This window comes from Pygoscelis adeliae, unplaced genomic scaffold, assembly GCF_000699105.1.
Source record: "Pygoscelis adeliae isolate BGI_AS28 unplaced genomic scaffold, ASM69910v1 Scaffold122, whole genome shotgun sequence".
Lineage (NCBI taxonomy): Eukaryota > Metazoa > Chordata > Aves > Sphenisciformes > Spheniscidae > Pygoscelis > Pygoscelis adeliae.
The window spans coordinates 6,452,074-6,470,591 of NW_008824358.1; the positions used below are offsets into that span (position 1 = coordinate 6,452,074).

Below are 18,518 nucleotides of genomic sequence, written 5' to 3' on the forward strand. Positions count from 1 at the left end.
GCTGAAGCAATGGCAGGCAGGGTGCCGCCAAGGCGGTAGAGCCGTGCCGTGCCCCGGGCACGCCGTGCTCCCGGCATCACGCTGGCCCCGCGGGCAGCCTAACCCCAGCTGCACGGGGAGACGCTTCCTCCAGCCCCAGGGAAGCTGCGCTTTGCACCTCCTTGCAGGGGCTTGCTTAAAGCCCGCTTTGCTTTTTCATTTTCTTTGTGGTCAAATGCATCTTCGCCTTCCAGCTTGCCGAGCCACCGGGCAGCGTCAGGCTCACAATGGAGCCTGGACCACGGACCTCAGGCACCGGACTGTTGCCCGAAACTCCTCTGAATGTAGGACAAAAACCTCTGTTATCCAGCAGGAGAGCGACAAGCATTAGCACACCTTCAGTTCAGGTTTCTCAGCTTTTCACTCAACATCCAGCATTTGTGCTGCCTGCTCTTCTCCTCCTCCCGCAGCATGCACAGGGCAAAAAAGTAACAGAGAGAAACCTGTGCAACTCGTTCCCTGTTCGTGGTGGGGGCTTTAGGAGGCTAAAAAACATTTGTCCTCAGAAAAGTCAGTGGCTGCCCAAGGAAATTAGAAAAGCACAGTTTCATTTGTTTTGAGAAGTGAGGGTTTAATGCTTCACGCTTCCCTAATTTAGAAGGGAGAAAACAACTTCCCCAGGCTGCACCGAGGGGGGAGGTATGCCCACCCCCGAGCCTGGCACGAACCGCCATCCCAGGGGAGGGAACGGCCGGGACTGCACGGCTAGACCTCAGGGCTCCCAGTGGCAGAAGTGGGGTTTTCCACGCTTCCCTGCTAATGGGTTTATTTAATTCACGTAACAAAGAAGGTGCCTCTGGAGGAGGCGTTTTTTGTTTTGCTTTTTAGAAGACTAAACCCCAATGTCTCTGGGCTCCAGCTGTCAGAGAGGCAGCGCAAGGCGCTCCCTCTCCTTTCCAAAGTCTCGAATGCAAACCCTCGCCCCCGGACGGAGACGGCTCCTGTGCACTCCGCGCAGGAACTTCCCTCAGGACACATCTGATTTCCTCTTGCCCTCGCTGCTCCACCCACGAGCCTGTTGTGTGTCAGGCTCATCCTTTTTTGCAACCCCTGTCCTGACCCGGAGCCAGCAGCAGGACGCGGGGAGACTGTCGTTTGTGTCCCCCCCCCCAGGTCACTCAACGCAGCTCTTGCGTACGGAGAAAACCCATCCGCTCACTTCCCATCGCCGACACGGGGAGCCGTGCAACCCACAAACAGGATATAGCTCAGGGGGCTGGCATCCGAGCTACAGCTCCAAAGCAGCTGCCTTTGAGCTCTTTGTCCATCACATCGGTTAAACGAAACGCCGACTTTCCTATCTGGCTGCCCAAGGAAATTAGATTAACTCCTGAACAGCTTAAAAAAAAGGGGGAGGGGGGTAAGATCTGTCACGGGCTTCACAGGGTTGCAACTCAGGTCCTCGCTTCAGTACATCTTAAGCCACTGAAAACCTTGGTTAATACCCGTCAAACGTTCCTTTTAATAATATTTTTTCTACTTTTGCTTTCTTCATAATCACTCCTAGTTCCCTTCCTCCATCCATATGTCCCCTCCCTAAAATCCTTTGGCTCCCCTACTTGAGGGTTTGGAAAAAAAGGGGACCAAGATCAGCACAAGTCCCACAGAATAAGATCAAATTTGAAACTTCAGAATAAGCAGAGTCCAACAGCCTGGCTCCGGCTGCTTTTCTAGTAGTAATCATTCAACCTCTGGCTGCTTTTATTGGAGTAACTCCACCTCTTTTATGAAAAATTAAGTGCCTGGCCTGCCCAGAACAAACATGGAACCAGCCACGCTCCAAGTTCAGTGCTCTGGGGAAATAAATAAGGCAGCACAGCAGGGATGAAGGAAACACAAACGAATGCCCAATTATTTAAATTGTCTGTAAGTAGTTTCAGTTCTTGCCCAGACATAACGTAACGTAGTTGAGGCAGGTGTTTTCTCAGCAGCCACTGACTAATTGCTGAACAAAGATTAGAAAAGAAAAAAAAAAAGATGTAAACAGTGCAGTAGCGAGTACGTCGCGGATGAGTCGGAGCAGAGCAATTTATACCTACAGAGTACGTATGCGTACGGAGGAGATATACAGTAGCCTTTATGAGACAAAAAAAATAATATTGCATGAATGAGACTGAAAGACCATGCCAGTTCACGAAAAGCATACTTGGCACGATGCAAGCGGCGTGGCAGGTGGCTTGCTTTCCCTTCCAGCCCGAGAGGCAAGAGGAAAAGCAAGTTTGGCGTCTTCTGGGCTGCCTATCTCCTAAAATCTACAGTACCTTGTGGAAGCGGATTAAGACACATCACAAGCAAAGAAGTTATAAAAACAAGGAAATCGTACGGTTCCCAGCCGAGGTCTTTTCAGAATTCACCACAAAAGACATATTTGTAAACAATCCTTAGTTACAAAAGTAAATTTATTATTAGTTCACTTTTACAGGTTTGTTTTTTTTTTTTAATTCATTGTAACAATTTATAAATAACTCCTGGTCACAGTCACCACATCCGGGGACAAGTTTGAAGTTTAAGTTGCTTGAGAAGTTACAAAATCAAGTACATTTTACCTGTTTTTGAAAAGTGTGAAATGGCTCTGTCATTCAGTAACCGCACACAAAACCAACGCCACGGACCTACAGCACCATGGACTGTGGATTTCTAAGCAACAGAGGAGCGAGCCTTAACAATGCACGAACTGGCATATTCAACTGCTTGAACTTCAAAAGCAGCTCAGAGAAGTTCGTGCTTCCTAAAGAGATTGAAGAAAGAAAGAAAATGAGCTCGTATTGGTGTAACGCTTGCTCGAGGAAAGAACTGTCAATAGAGGAAGGAGAGCCAGCCAGTGTTCAGGGTGCACCTCTGGAGATGTGCTCACTGCTACTGGTTTTGTTGCAACACTGGTTAAAAAGTAAGTTTTTTGTAACAGAAGTTTAAGAAATCCCAAATTCAATTAACGTGGCAGGAACTCCCAGAATAGAGACGTGTGACAGGTAGAGAGGACATGGGAAACCAGGATTTCCGTAAAGGCCTTTTGACCTGAACAGATACCCGGGCACCTGATTGGAAAGTGTCCAAGACGAGACACGTTAGCCTGTACGCTGAGGGAGCCGTCGCCTGCACAGGACTCCTGGGCCGGGGCTGTGGCCTCTGCCAAGCCTTCAGCAACAGATTTCTCTCGCCACTGGGGCAGTAACATTCATGTCACACCCCTTAAGCAAGCCAGAGAGTTCCCCAAATCGAAGTCCAGCTGCATTTCTTTTGCAACCCGAGAAACATTGGAACAGGCTGCCCAGGGAAGTGGTAGAGTCACCATCCCTGGAGGTATTTAAAAGACGTGTAGATGAGGCGCTTAGGGACATGGTTTAGTGGGCATGGGGGTGTTGGGTTGACGGTTGGACTTGATCATCTTAGAGGTCTTTTCCAACCTTAATGATTCTATGATTCTATGAAACCTTAGGCAAACAGAGGAGGACTGGTATATCCCCAGGTTGGGCTGACGGAGGTCAAGAGAAAAGCTGCCTAGTGAAAGGGCCCAGGATTTCCCTGGATCCCAGATCAGATTACCGCTGGAAACCTAGAAGAGCAGGTGATCGCTCTAACTAGGTACTTAGAGGAAAGATTTAAGGACATTCGGGATACGGTTAGCCCAACAAAAAGAACATCTTTCCTTGTTACAGCCCATCTTATCTGGTGCTGCTGCCTGCGAGAACATCGTTACCTGCAGGTCAGGGAAAAGCTAAGACTTTCTTATATAGGCCAATTCTGGCTTCTTTAGTCCTGCATAAAGTTTCTACCTTTTCTGTCCAGACTCCAGACAACTAACAAAGAATAAAAATCGATGGAACAGCTTTCAGAGGAAACGCACGCTGTCACATAGTTTACAGGATATATTCCTTTCAGTACGCAAGGCCAGACCCCGGAGCGTGTGTCCACGCAAGTCCAGAGTGGTGTCCTGCACTCCAGTCTTACCTTCCAAGCCTCCAGCTGCCAGCTGACCTGGTGTCGGGACAGAGTGGTAAATAAGGAAGCAAGCCAGCATGCTCAGCTGAGATTCCTCCGTGGGCTGCCCACTTAGGTAGGAATGCAGACAGACATCCCCTCCAGCTGTAATATACAAAACCCTCTGATGAAATTCAGGGAACATTTGTGGGAGGAAACAGAAAGGCAAGACGACAGTATTTCCACAGAAAAAGCCCGCTGAAAAGAGTCTCCATCTCCCCACAGAGAGGGACTAGGGGTTTTGTTTACAAGACACCTCCATTCTGCTGTGGCCACCCTTCACCCTGTTCTCTGTTGTGGTCACCCCTTGCTTTTGCTCCTAGAAAATTCTCCCAGTGCAATATTAGGAAAGCATTTTCTCTGGGAAACAAAACCTTCCACGTTAACTAAACTTCCCACCAATACAGTCAAACATAATTCTTCAGTGAATGTTTCACACTAAACACACTAAACTGAAAACAAGTTGTTTTATGCTAACACGCAAGTGCCTCCCCTTCAGTTATCATTTTTCAGTACTTTTGAGGCAAAAGTCAACCCGGATCAGCAAGAAGACAAGAATGCTGAATTGCGATCGTGGCTGTAAGATTAAAGTTATCTTCTCTATACCTTCAAGCCACTGATCCAAAGCGTTATCGATAGTGCACTTCATCACAGGCAGAAATTCAGAGTTCATGAAGAGTCCTCGGTTTGGATTCCTGCTCATCCTCTCCTGGTGACTTCTGGAACTGAAAAATTCTAACACCAGCTTTATCTGCCACAGCTCAAATGTCTCGGACATTTCTCTTCTTTCTAATCTCCTCACAGCCTGGCAGAGGGGAAATACAAAGTGACTGTGAGAATGTGAACTGGAGGAGGAAAGAAATGTTGTTGTCATAAACGTTAAGTAAATGAATCCTAAGCCCCCCCCTTGCCAAGGGCTGCCCTTCTGAGCACCTACTGAGAAAAACTGCCGGCTAATGTTTCTGGTGTAATTTCAGTTTTTGTTAACTTAGATTATTTTCCAATTTGCTTTTAAAATCTCTGCTATCTCCCTGTAAGCTCGCTAGTATGTCTCCCCTTCTTCCTTTCTCTCTTCTACAAGAATCACACGCAGTGAACAATACTCTTATGCCAAAGCGTAGCTTTAACAAAGAAAAAAGGTTTACTCCACCTGATCTATCGCTATGTACGTGGGCAGCATCTCTGGATTTTCTTGGGTAACACACTCATAAAGAATTGAGGAGAAAAGATCCAGGATTTCCTGTTTCTGATAAAAGACACATGTTTAACAAAGCACACATGCTAGATACAATTTATTTCAGGTTCTTGCATTGCTCACATTTCCTTCCATTAAAGTTAACCCATGCACTGACATTACATAAATGAGTGATAGCTAACAATGCCTCACAGCTTGCTTTCATTCTTGGGCTTATTAACGCTACGCATAATACTCCCTCCCTTAAGTCATTTCGTGCAGAGAAATACAGTGCAAAACACCCTAACCCTTCTGCAGTGACTTCACCTAAATGCTTCAGGACACCGAACAGGGCTCTCGGTATTTGTTAAACACATTCTGCAATGAATACAACTGGTGTAGACAACTAGCAGCAACTATCAGGTAACCAATGGGAAAAAAAACCCAAACAAAACCAACAAAAACTGTAGGGTCGACACTGTTTTACACCTCTGTATTACAAAATATCCCTTAGAATATTCCCTGTCCCCGCTACTTGAAGGACTGAATTCTGTTCCTCAGTTTAACGTAGGATTTTCCCACCTTTTATTCATGCAAGCCAGAAACCATGCTAGTCCACATCTAGGCATCATACCTGTCCCATGTTCACAGTTGGTTTGCAAAAATAATCAGCGAATGAAAACAGAGCAGGATCAGAAGTGAAAGCTGAAATTGCTTCTGGCTAAAAAACAGATTAAATCACACTCTTAAAATGAACTTTTTGGCTTTACTGCACAAATGAAGTAGCAATTTATACCCAACCCTTCCTTCCCCAGCACACAAGTGAGAAGATGGTAACCTACATAAATCACATCATGGGCAAAACATGCCCAACGCTTCTGTCTGCCCACGACAAACGTACATTCGCATAGCTGCTCTTAGCTTAAGCTCATCACATGCCCTGTGAAAGCCACCAGACTTCCTTTCCCTCAAGCAAAGCACGTTAACTTCAGTACTCATAAGCATGTGGCAGAGCTAGGTGCTGGTAATAAATAACACAGCATGACCTGCTGTGCTTCCCTCAGCCTTTCTAGAGGCAGCATTCCTGGCAGGAAACCAGTTTGGGAGCGATACCTTGAACGCCCGAGCTTCAGAGTTTCGGTGAGTAACAGTCTGTGCTAAGAGACTGCGCCAGCCCATCGGGTCCTCCTTGTAGGAGAGCTGCCCAGCTCTCAGCTTCACGTACAAGACGCCACCCTTTGAAAGAATTGATCTGAAATAACAACAACGGTGCTTACTTTACATTGATACATATATGCAAACGAGGCAGACCTGTAAAGGAAACGTGAACTCCAACAGCTCATATACAGCAATATCCCCGTTTAGGCTTTGTCCTGATTATTTAAACCCTGCCCCACTCGCGCGTGTGTGTATATATATATATATATATAAAGTCCTGGTATCTTCAGGGCAGGCTGCTATCAAACGGTGATGTGATGGCAGGCAATGGTGGTGAAAAAGGGATGAGCCCTACAGATTAAGGAATGTAACTTCCTGAAGCCACTGCAGGTTCTTGTTAGACTCTTCAAGGATGAGCCCCCAGCACCAAGGAAAACCATGCAAGCTGGTATCCACAGCTTTAAAGGCGTGCTGTGATGGTCCTTTCTCCATGAAAAAAAAAAAAAAAAACCAAAAAACCCCCAAAACAACAAAACCCCACTATTCCTGACCAAGCCTACAAATAGAAGTGTGCAGCAGTTCAAAGTTACGCTATTGCAAAGCAGCTGCATGTTTACCTGATTTAGAGTATCAGTTGCGCCATTAACTGTTGGCACTGGGCATCCTTAAAATAACTAAATTATCTGTATTGAAACTAACTGCTTAGCATAACAGCGTAGCAGCAATTCACGTGTAGTAAGATAGGGAAAATTATTTCTCACACGTGCATTTATCTCCAGAACAATGCCAGCCGGGTCCCTACCATTTTAAAAGGCTGGGGACAAGATGTTGTGACACGAGAGCTGACAGATGCAAAGCATCTGGAGACCCAGAGAACAGGCAAGTCCCAAAGGCAGCAAGTTTCTCAGTCACCCACGCTGGTTTCTGCTGCGGCAGCACAGGAAGGCTCTTTTGGACAAACAAGTGCTCGAGTGTGGTAAAGGCTTAACCCAGGACAAAGCTGGCTTCTGCCAGCTCTGGTGCAGCAGATGAATCAGTATGTGCCTCCTGATCTGGAGGACTGTGCACTCTGCCTCAGTCCTGTTTGTTATCTTTAAAGGCATGGACCACTAGATGCTGCATTGTAGTGCCTAATTTAATCTCAATAGTGGCATTTAAAGTAACTAGAAAAACCATGTTACTGATGAAAGATGCAGCTGGCTGCTTCTATACTACTCACAGCAGCAAGTTACACTGTAGGCTGTTAAGCGCAAAGATGAGAATGATTTTACCCGCAGATACTGTATTCCGGTAAGATTTCTGTTTTTCACAGTTGCCCGACGGAGAGTTAAAATGCAGTAAGCAGTACTTTGTATACTTCACGTAACATGAGAAAAATAGTATTTCACAAAGCAGTAACAGTTAGCTAACTACTGTATCAACAGTCTGGGAAACATGACATCACATCAACTCAAAACTAAACTAAAACCATGAGTTGAAGATGGTTTCTGGTACTGCTCAATCCCGCTGCCAATATCTGCGGTTTTTACTATCAGGTTTTCCCCTGCCCTGTTTTTGCATGAATTATTCACATCAATAGGTGAAACCAACTACGCAGTTTCTTTCTTCACCCTAAAGTGCTGTCAAATGCACAACAGTGAACCGATCAAAACCAGACTTCTTTCCAAACTGTAGGTGTTACAAGTGCAGGAGGTTTTAAAAAAAAATTCTAAGAAATATTACTACAAGGTCATTATTCAGTTAGGCATTATAAAGAATACTTACTTTAGATGATTCGTTCCCTTGCTTAAATCTATTAATAACTCCCAGTATCGTGGTCCCTTCACTCTGATCTGTCAATGTAAGCATTTTTATTACTAGATACAACCAGAATCATAAAATTAAGAGTTTTCTACATAAGCCTACAGTTCTCTCTGGGCCCTTAAAAGGGCACGTGCCCTTTTATAGTGCCACCCACCCTGAAAACTCAGGAAGAGCACCTAGCTTTGTCTCTCCTACAGCAAAGCTTTCTGGCACAGGGAACTCCCTGCTACATCAGATCTTGAAAGCATTATGCTCAAGACCGAGGAGAAGCGTGTGGCATATTTTAACACATGCTCCATAGTGACAGAATTGTCTTTGGAGATATTACTATGGGACAGCATCGTCCAGAGTCTGGCTAAGGTTGAACAGGGAATCAGTGAAAAGTCACTAAGTCTCTGCTCTTGCACTGTTTGTGACACAAACTGGGTGATTAAATTCCTCACTAAAGCGGAGACTTCCTTTACCTGCTTCAGTAAGTGAAGCTCTGGAAGAAGCGTGGGTGCCATCAGTTCCTCGGTGGCTTCTGCATACCACTGCGTGCCCTTCAAAATGCCACCAGTAGTCACATATTAGTAAAGCTCATTTTCGTGAGAAAAGAAAGAAAACGTGCATCTCATTTATAACAACTCCATTGGCAGAAGTCAGGCAGTTTCTGTTCCTGAGTTCTGAGTAAATACATGACTTAGCATTGCCTTTAATGTCAGGAAACATACACCTAAATTAAAGGTACGTTTCCCATGGATGGATCAACACATAACATTGTGCAAGTCAGGCACACTTCAACTGAAATCTGAAGGTTTGAAAAGTAAACTGTATTATGAACATGCAGAACTCTGCCAGAACCACAAGGGATCCCTGCTGCACCTCTTCTCCCCTGAAATCCCAAGAACCCTTTCTTTAGTCCTTTCACGAGCATTACCTGTCTCACGTAAGCTTGTACAAAATAAATCCTGCAGAAAGGACTCCTCCCCAAAAGACACATAATGCAAGCGCCCAGGAGAAACACTAGGTTGCCCGTTTCAGCAGAATTAGGAGAAGGCTTCTAAAACCACGGATGGTTCCAACCACCTCTGTGCCTTCGGAAGTCCTTCCTCTTTAGAAAGAGGACAACTATGACCCCGGGTCAGTCATTACACACTTGACTGTTTGAAGACTTTGTGGTGCCTTTTACTTGTCCTGTATTCTGCTCTCCGGGTGACATCAAAGCACACGTAAGGTGTGAGTGGGCTGAGCACAAGCCTTCCATTATTTGCGTAGAATTTGGCTTGTCTCCACCACAACTTGAAAACAAACCCAAGGCTGCTGGCCACAACAATGAAAATAGCGTGCCTTTGGTACATCAGAGTCTTCAGTTGTCTCCCACACCTTCTCAAAGGCCTTCGCTCCTTACTGCCTCCCAGACACATTACCTTGTATGTAACCTCTATCAGTGCGTAACAAGGAGTGTTTGAATCCACATCAACGGGTGTTAAGAGCCGTGGTTCCGCCGCCAGCACGTACAAGTGTCGCAGAGCCTGAAGGTGGTACCTGTGTATGGGAATAAGGAATTCGGCACGGTGTAGTACAGCCAGGGAATAATCCCCAAATACCAAACTACACACAGCTCAATAACCAAATACAGCTGTTGATTAAACTAAAGAGAAATTTGTAGTAATTTAGTAGGTTTTATATTGCTTTAACATGTACGTGTTAGCTAACAGAACAGGACTTCATGAATCATAGCTAAAACTGATTAAGAGCCATAAATGGACAGATTTTCCACAAACATCTTTTCTGCTGAGCAAATTGGAAGAGTCCAGTCACAGGACCACAGCGTAGAGCCTCAGGAAACCTGCTTGCATTTCCTCACTGATCAAAGATCACTACCATCATCTTATATCTTCATTCATTTCTTCTATTTTTCACTTTTTTTTTTAAACCTGAAAAAAAAAATTATTTACAGAGTGCCCAGGTAAAAATTCTAAATAATTTGCCTCTAGATAACCTCTTTTGTAAGAAGATGATTTAGCTTAAGGAAATAAGAACCCTAGCAAACCCTTACCGATTGTCCGTGCTGTGAACAGGGAAGTGAGGGTACAGAGCACAAAGGAGAGCAGCAATTGAAGAATTAGAAGTGCTCAGTGAGTATCTGTAGAAAAACATTATCTATTAGTTTCAGTGCTAACAAAGGCTGGCCACTAGCAAAGGTGTTCAAAATATTTTGGTGTCCCAGGGAAGGGAAGGACAGTAGCAAAGTGCATACAAGCAAGGAGTTTACAAATGTGTTCCTACAGCAGTCAAAATAAACATGTAGCAGTAGGAAATAAACACAAGCCAGAAACACTCCTATGGCATTCAAGAAATGTAGTATCTAGAAAACAACAGGACTTTCATCTGCAATAGAAAATCTCTTTATGCATCTGTATGTTATTAAAAAAAAAAAATCAATTAAATTGCACACTGCTCCAGCTTTTGCAGGAGAGGTGAAAGAAATAAAAACCTGCCTTTGGAAATGGCAAGTTACCTTCCTCCTCCCAGAAAGAGAAGCCCCAAAGCCATGTGGTGAGCCAGGTGGAACCCGTAGTTCATCTCTCCGCCTGTCTTCTTGTGCATGAAACGGCAAAGCTGAAGAACTTTCAGGTTTCCGGAGCCAGCCATCACCATCGCGAGAGACAGCAGCAAGACGCTCAAGCATGTTTCGAGATTATAGTGACCTGTCTTCAAGTAGAATGGGGAAGGCATTGTTACACTTCTGTGGTCAAACGCACGCTTCTGGTCGGTCTAATATGCTGCTTTCTACCCCAGTGTTCGAAAAACCACATTCCACAGAAAGAGGGAGAGCGGAGAACCAGCAAAGTCCTTAACAAAAATGATTCACAGCCCTGCCACATTCTAAAAATAGTCTGTAATTTAGAAAAGTCAAAGGGATGTTTTTGTTTCTTTAAGGTTTTGGTGAGAGTAATCAAAGTACGTTACACAACAAAACCTCCTTTTCATTGAGAGAAAACTAGAAAGAACTTACTATTGAAGCTGTTGGTGCTGACAAACACTTCAGGAAATCTGTTGCATATTTGTACTGGAAAGAAGAGAAATGCATACTAAATATAGATACCATAGAGCTGTAACTTATCTTTTGTAATTGAAGGGAAAAAATAAAAACCTCTTACCAAGCACTTAAATGCTGCCAGATTTTCTGAACCAGCAAATCGAAATCCCAGTGACAAACACGCTCCAGCAATGATGTAGACATGAGCTTGCCTAATAAGCAACATAAACAGGAAATGACTAAATGTTTCTCTCTTCCTTATCTGAATACGCATCACAAACTCCTTAATAATTAAAAAAAGGGAAAATTGAAAAGACTTATCTTTTACAGAAAACAGAGAATAAAATTCCCTAAATGTCAAGGGAGAGATTCTTTTGCATGCTGATATCCCTATAAAGAGTTCAGCTGCATTTTTCAGAAGAAGAATTTTTTACATGTTACTTACGCCAGTGTTTCTAAACTCAGGTCTTCAGATGAAGGCAGCTCTGTTGCATGAAGAGATATACTGTTCTCTCTTATGATCTACAAAAACCATTAAGACATAGAAAAATTAATCCAGGGGAAACTGGTTAATTAACTGAAACTCTGGGCACTGAGGGTTCATAACTGATACAAAACAGGTCTGTTTCACAGGCATAAGGGCTGTTTTTTCTTCCACGTGCTATTGCTCCATTGTACTTCTGATCAAAGAGGGACACCCTTCAATGCTCCTGGATCTGGTCCCTTAAAGATTTCTAAAACAATGGCAAGACTCTGTCAGAAGCACAATGTTACTATATGTACTCAAATATGAGAGAAAACAGAACAGGATGAGACCTCAAGAGGCTATGTAGTCCATCAGCATCCTGAATTTCTGATAGATATTTATTTAAGTTATTCGTAACGCTCAACTGAAACCTCCTTGCAGCAGTTTTACACCTGGCTCCTTGCTTGGTCAAGGTGGAGTTTAATCCCTCTCTCTCTCTGGCACCATTTTATGTCTTGAACAGTTGCATCCCTCCTCAATCCTCTCCTCTCTAACATGACGGGATGGGAGTCCCCAGTGCTCCCGTAACAGTCCAGGAATCCAATGTAACCATCATCTGTCATGTGAACACGATTTAACATACATTTTCTTGTGCAGCTCATCCGACTAAGGAAATGTTCACATGCAGAACAATCCAGTGAGATGTAAAATTGGGAAGTAAGCACATTAAGTGTAGATACCTACTTGGGGCACGTTGCTATTAACCCACTTGGAATTGGGCAAGATGTCATCCCACAAAATCAGGCATCGAGCCAAGGTCTAAAAAAAGTGAGAAAGCCAAAACATAAGGAAGAAAAAAACCCCAACACAAAAATCAATGGTATTTTTTTAATGTACTAAATGCATTCAGAAACGCAGACAATCCAGCTACCGACTAGCAGCTTCTTCACTGTTTCTCAGCCTTCGTATCAGAAGTGACAAAATAGCTTTTATTTTAAGAGATGCAAATTGCGCTTGCAGAAAAAAGAACCACAGAATAAATCCTTGCAAGGTCTGTATCTTTAGTTGGTAAAGCGAGATGAAAATTCACTATGTACTTATAACAGATGCTGAGGCCTAACTTATTTTTTACCTGTGAAATTAATTTGGGAAAAGCTAGAAACATTTACCTAAACATCTAATTGAACATTCCACATGAAATGTTTTATTCAGATATTTCTCACTAAATTCTGTCTCTAGTGCTGCATGACAAGCAAGCTGCCTTACTGCATGCAGAAATTGTTTGAAGGTATGAGTTTGGCTGGCAAGCAAGCAAGTTACCAGCTATCTAAAGGATTCTGCATGATAGGCACGTGGGCTGGATTAGAAATTAAAATAAAAAAGATGCATTTTTAGTATCGTTAAGTAGATGGAGAAATGAAACAAAAGAAAATCTTACCCTCAATAAAAGGAACTCTGGTTTTACAAAGTCCAGCAAATACATGGTATCTGGTGCTTGAAGCCAGTCAGCAATGGATCTGCAGAGCACAGTAAGGAACAGAGTTTCCAGATCTTATTTCAGCAATGCACAAAATCGAGTAAGCCACACAAAGCAGAGCCAACATTACGGCAGTTTAAACTGCTATCGCAAGTTACTGCAAAATGTCTGAGCAATTCCAAGGTTAATACCTGTTATTAGTCTTTAGGTAGATCATAGCAAGTGCAAGTGTGGCACCTGGACAAGTAACATCCACATTTATGGTGTCTCCCTCCTGTGAAAACGCAATGCATACTTTCAGACCAGCTGACTAGGAAGGCAACAGCCTGTAGTGATGTGTACAGGCATTCAAAGTCACTTGGCGCATCGAGACACACACCTCTCCGACTTCTAACTATTGCTGTTTTCAGCTTAAATGAGCAAAAAAATCATCAACACGTACCTTGATTTGATAACTGGGAGACTTGTGCTTCTCTCTGTGCATTCCCGCTTGGAACCGCCTGTGGCCCCCAACCATGTACTGGTAAAGCTGCTCGGGAACATTGAGGTCTGACATGCCTATCAAATTACTGCCGTGCTAAGGAATGAAGAGGAGAAGAAATAATATGCAAGTGCCTTGCTATATGACAAAAAAACCGCTTTCGGCCAAAGGCAGTTGGGAGTCAAGGGTGAAACAGCTCTTGCTACCCCACCCCAACATATAATGATTCTTCTACTAATTGCAGTTGAAATGAAGAGAGGCACTCACCCCTAGGCAAACCATGCCTAAGGCGAGCCCAGATGCAAGTGAATAGGACTCTCTGTCTGTGCAGTACTCCATTTCTGGTCCAGGAGGACGTCCTGGAGAAAAAACAAAACAGTGAAATTAATCTTTTAAAATTCCAGCTAAGTAAACATTCTTTCATTAAGCACTACATTTCTAATGAAATGAGGAAAAAAAAAATCTGTCCCTTCAAGAAAGTTCTCAGTGGAATTACAAATAATTGTCACTTAACCTATCCACCACCAAATGGCAAACCCCGCCAGAAGCAGTACATATTGCTAAATGCTATGGTTGGAGTTCAGAGAGAGTGAAAACATGCCATGTTACAATTGCGTATACTTTAAGACCTCTGAACCTATCCAAATGCTGTCAGCAGAGTTCAAAAGCTGTTGCTAGAAAAGATTGCATGTATCAAATTACCAGAAACAGAACAGGTACAATTTTACCCTTAAAATTTCTCTCATTCTCTATTTAATAATCCATACAGTCTCTTTTAAAGTTACATATAAACATTAGTAAGAACTTAACCGTTATAAATAAAATCAGAAGAACTATCCGCAGAATGAGGACACAATTCAGATCAGAAATTTACTGTTCAGAACCAGCTCTTAAAGACTACTGTTTAGAAAGCCTTAAACAAATTCGGAACAGGAGAATTTAGGACACGATGGCTGCACTTCCACCAACCTAGCGAGCCAACAAGACTGTCCTTGCAAGAGGAAAGCATTTTTTCCCCACCCAGTGCCTCAGTCTCTGGTTTCTACAGTGGCAGCTACCTCGTGGACAGACATGAGAAACAACAAATGTGTGGGAAGCATCAGATGCGTTGGGTATACAGCGTGCAACAGATCTGCTCAAAAGCTGTACAGGGTCAGGATCTCTGCAGATACAGCATCCGGGTCAGGAGGAACGTGTAGTTACTGCAGTCCTTTTACCAAGTAGCTGGCAACCCCAGAAATCCCAGACCAGCTCTCATTAGACAAAATTTCCAGATGGGAAAAGCATCTAGGTCCAGCACTGATGCTGCTACATTTCTTCTACTAAATTCAATGATTGTTCTATGCTATACAAATACACACTTCACAGTAACTTCTGTTTCTCTGAAAACAGAAGATGGGGTTTGGAAAATGAGAGGTGAGTATTGCAGTGGCAGATGTATAAAGACGTTAAAATTCTCAGCTCCCTGATGCACTGTGCTAATCATTCACACGTTGCGATCCTCCCAGTCCTCATCCCGTTTTTTCAGCGTTAGCACCTACCTATTTCAGCCAGCAGAACCTCAGCTGTGTGCCTGTGAGCGGTGCCCTGATAGACAAGGCCTATTCCTATCACGGCAGCCACCTGCACATTGTGGGGGACATCCAGCTCTGTTGAAGTTGGTGGCAGGAGAGCAGGTATGTGGATGCTCAGGAGGCGTGTAATAGCCATATCCATTGTGCCCAACTTGGCAGCAGAAACACCAAGCAATAGTCCAATACTTGTCATCTCGTGGCCCTGAGAAAGGAAACAAGCATCAGCGACCAAAGAAAGCAGACGTGTTCAGAAAAGGAAAGACACTTGTCCAAGTATCTTAACGCAAGTCTTACATTCTCAAGTATACACAGCAGCTAAACTTTTTTATCCACCCCTTCAGGAAAATGAACACTAGCTGTTATGGGTGTAAAGGTATTTCCCAAATGTATGATCTTACTGCAGAGGCAAGACTTCAATCCAAATAGAAATTCTCACACCATCAAATACTAAGCATGGTTATAACGTAGATGTTTAGTTTCCAAAAAAACCCCAACACACTTGGGTTGTTCTAAAACAAAACCTGAAGTTTTTGCTTTAAAAGGATCTTACCTATCTCCTTGGTAGTTCTTTATCAATCCCTCCCCCCAAGCCACATGTATCGTTTCCTGGTGTTTAAGTTTGAAAGTAATTATGTGTTCACAACTTCTTATGATTTAGGGTGAGATTTCAAGAGCACATATGATTTTCAGCCTTTTAATGCAAAGTCCATAAAATCTTGAGTCCCTAGCTCTAACTCTGTTAATGCAAAGATTAACAAGGACATTTTGATAGAAAGTGAGCAGAAGTAATTCAGAGCATTCACCTATCCCAACGAGCTGTGCACAACATGGAAAGATTTAGTCATAAAACTGCTGAAAATCTTTTAAACAGAAATGAAGCCCTGCACTACGAATATTAGTGAAGCAACTCTGATATTCTCCCACATTGGGAAACTTCCAATTCAGTGTTTCAGAGAAATCTGCTGACTTTTCTTTCTTGTTTTGTTTAAAGAATTCAAGTCCTACAGATATTTTTCTCTGTTGCCTATGAAAGAAGGCCTCACCTTTGTTAGGTAGTCATGTATATTGAGCGTGGCAAGTTTTGTGAGATGCCCGTTGAGACCCAGCGCCATGAGGAAGCCTGCGTATTCATTTGCTAGTTCAGCAATTTTGGGCTTGTTATAGACAATCCAAGCAGAGTCTATCTGTGAAGCAGGCGCTATCTTCAGGCCGGCAGCTACCCCGTTGTGAAAGCTGGCCCAGCAAGCCATGTTAGGAGGCACATCGATGTTCCCACTGTTCAGATCAACAGTGGTGTTCCTAGGAGGAGCACGGCCTGCCCATGACAAAATCATTAAAAGCAATTAGGTGAATCCAAACCACTTCAGAAACAGCTCTCAACTTAGCGGGGTGCCAAGTGAACAAACTCTGACAGCATGCTAGGTAACACTTCCAATCTGAAGACAGCCTTGGGTATCTTCAGGCATGTCAGAAGACAGCACAGCATAGTAGATGAACCAGCGATGTGGACTTTGCAGTATCTCTGTCCTGTATGACACCAATGCTGATCAGCTGCATGCCCTTAGGCAATTTATTTCAGCGCTCTCTGCTTCTCAGAATGTACCTGATATAAGGTCTCAGTGTTAGATAACAACATTGGCCCAATAACAAGAAGCTAGTAGGTGACAGATTCAAAACAAAGAGCTACTCTTCACAAAAAGCACACTTAAGCTATGGAACTCTTTGCGGAGAGACACAGAAGATGCTATAAAAATGACAACAGGTTTAGAAAGAAATGAGGTAACAACCGAAAGAAACTCTGACCAACGTACCAGTTAGATTCAGCTTAGGGATGGGCAACTGTTCCGTTGGAACAGGATGATATGAGAACAAAGTGAACATTCCTCGTCCAACAGGTAGTGCCATGGTTCGCTGGCACAGCTGTAACAGCCTGTTGGGGAGATGACAGAAAAACCGAGCCAGTTGCTTAATACAGAAAATTTTTCCAAATACATGATATAAAATGAACCTACAGACAACAGGCACTGAACAGACCATTTTTTGATAGCATGTTGTCTTTCTTTTTTTTTTTTTAGTAGGCTAAAACTCTTGAACCGCATTGTTGGTCCTTACAAGATTAATTTCAAAGATATACTTTAGCTGACGTCACGTTGAAATTTATCTCCATTTTTCCCTTAAAGCTAGGTGCTAGTTAAACAAATCTGCGCTACGGACAATTTAGCAGCCATATCAGAAACAAGGTGTTAGGAGAAAGCAAAACAAAGCTGATTGCCGTATGGGATCTGGCTATGACTAGTGATCACATCTAGTAATAACCTGTGTACAGAATTAATAATGTGCTTCCAAGAACGCTGACCACAATTCTCTATGATTTACTCTGGAAACACTTTCTAGACTTGCTAGATTACTCAGCTTGTTAGGTCAGACAATAATTTGATGCATTCCTTTAGCTTCCTACTTCTGTAGAGTGTTTTGCATGTTAATCATGTTCTGAAGTTTGCTTTTTTTCTTTTGTTTTTTAAAGAAGATACTTTTAACACCCCCAAAATAAGTGACTAAAGAAGGAGGACGGGGACAATTGTGAGGCCACTAGGCATATAATGGCTCCAATAGGAGGTTTCAAAAGAGAGAGGGATGGGACAGTGAATTTGCTTTCTGTAGAATTAATTAGGTCCCCTGACCCAAGTCTTGCTTAAACCTAAGATCAGCCCTGAACAAAGGGCTCTCTAGTTTTAGGCAGGGGATGGACAACACTTTGTTCTCTACAGAGGCATTTTCTCTACAGACTAGGTCCTCCTTATATTTCACACCTTTTAGGTGGGGAAAAAAAAAAGCTACAATCTGCTTTCAAACCCTAACTGATCTCAACACACTGTTTGGGGTTCAAACTAACAATCTTTCCCATACGCTGCTCCAATCCGGAGTGCCCTCCAACTCAAACACAGCAGAGTTTTGAAGTACACTGAGCTTCAAAGACTTGGATTATGAAATCCAACCCTCTTCTGTGTGTCCTTCACTCAGGCCTGCCTACTTTAATGTTCAGTTCAGACTAAGATATATTGCACTGTTTGGTTAGACATACTGAACTTTAAGCCACGAAAAATATTCAAACAATTTTTCACCCAAGTGAAATGCTAACAAAATACTGCTAGAAACGGAGACAGTTTTTACCGGTTTTCTTTCTCTTCTATGTATTCATGATCACTAGCTTCTGGCATCTGCACTACATTGACACGTACAGGACGGGCACTCTGAAGGAGCCTGCGTACTTCCTGCACTCTCAAATCCTCGCTCCATATTAGTGACATCACTTCCTCGTTCATGTCATTCATGCCATCCTCAT

General features: G+C 43.3%; 1 protein-coding gene across 1 annotated transcript in view; it reads right to left on the minus strand.

The window, feature by feature from the left end:
- Positions 1–2,423: 2,423 nt before the first annotated feature.
- The window catches only part of ANAPC1 (anaphase promoting complex subunit 1), a 36,264-nt gene continuing 20,169 nt past the window's right edge, over positions 2,424–18,518 (minus strand). The window contains exons 27-49 of the mRNA XM_009319645.1: positions 18,347–18,513; positions 16,987–17,105; positions 16,219–16,490; positions 15,143–15,377; positions 13,869–13,960; positions 13,563–13,697; positions 13,312–13,394; positions 13,082–13,160; positions 12,388–12,462; positions 11,623–11,699; positions 11,299–11,389; positions 11,154–11,207; positions 10,656–10,849; positions 10,194–10,280; positions 9,562–9,679; positions 8,617–8,694; positions 8,114–8,181; positions 6,305–6,443; positions 5,826–5,912; positions 5,168–5,263; positions 4,624–4,822; positions 3,988–4,122; positions 2,424–2,767 (exon numbers count right to left, since the gene is read on the minus strand). Coding sequence (XP_009317920.1) covers positions 2,652–2,767; positions 3,988–4,122; positions 4,624–4,822; positions 5,168–5,263; positions 5,826–5,912; positions 6,305–6,443; positions 8,114–8,181; positions 8,617–8,694; positions 9,562–9,679; positions 10,194–10,280; positions 10,656–10,849; positions 11,154–11,207; positions 11,299–11,389; positions 11,623–11,699; positions 12,388–12,462; positions 13,082–13,160; positions 13,312–13,394; positions 13,563–13,697; positions 13,869–13,960; positions 15,143–15,377; positions 16,219–16,490; positions 16,987–17,105; positions 18,347–18,513 — 2,796 coding nt within the window. The 3' untranslated portion in view covers positions 2,424–2,651. The remainder of the gene's footprint in view (positions 2,768–3,987; positions 4,123–4,623; positions 4,823–5,167; positions 5,264–5,825; positions 5,913–6,304; positions 6,444–8,113; positions 8,182–8,616; positions 8,695–9,561; positions 9,680–10,193; positions 10,281–10,655; positions 10,850–11,153; positions 11,208–11,298; positions 11,390–11,622; positions 11,700–12,387; positions 12,463–13,081; positions 13,161–13,311; positions 13,395–13,562; positions 13,698–13,868; positions 13,961–15,142; positions 15,378–16,218; positions 16,491–16,986; positions 17,106–18,346; positions 18,514–18,518) is intronic.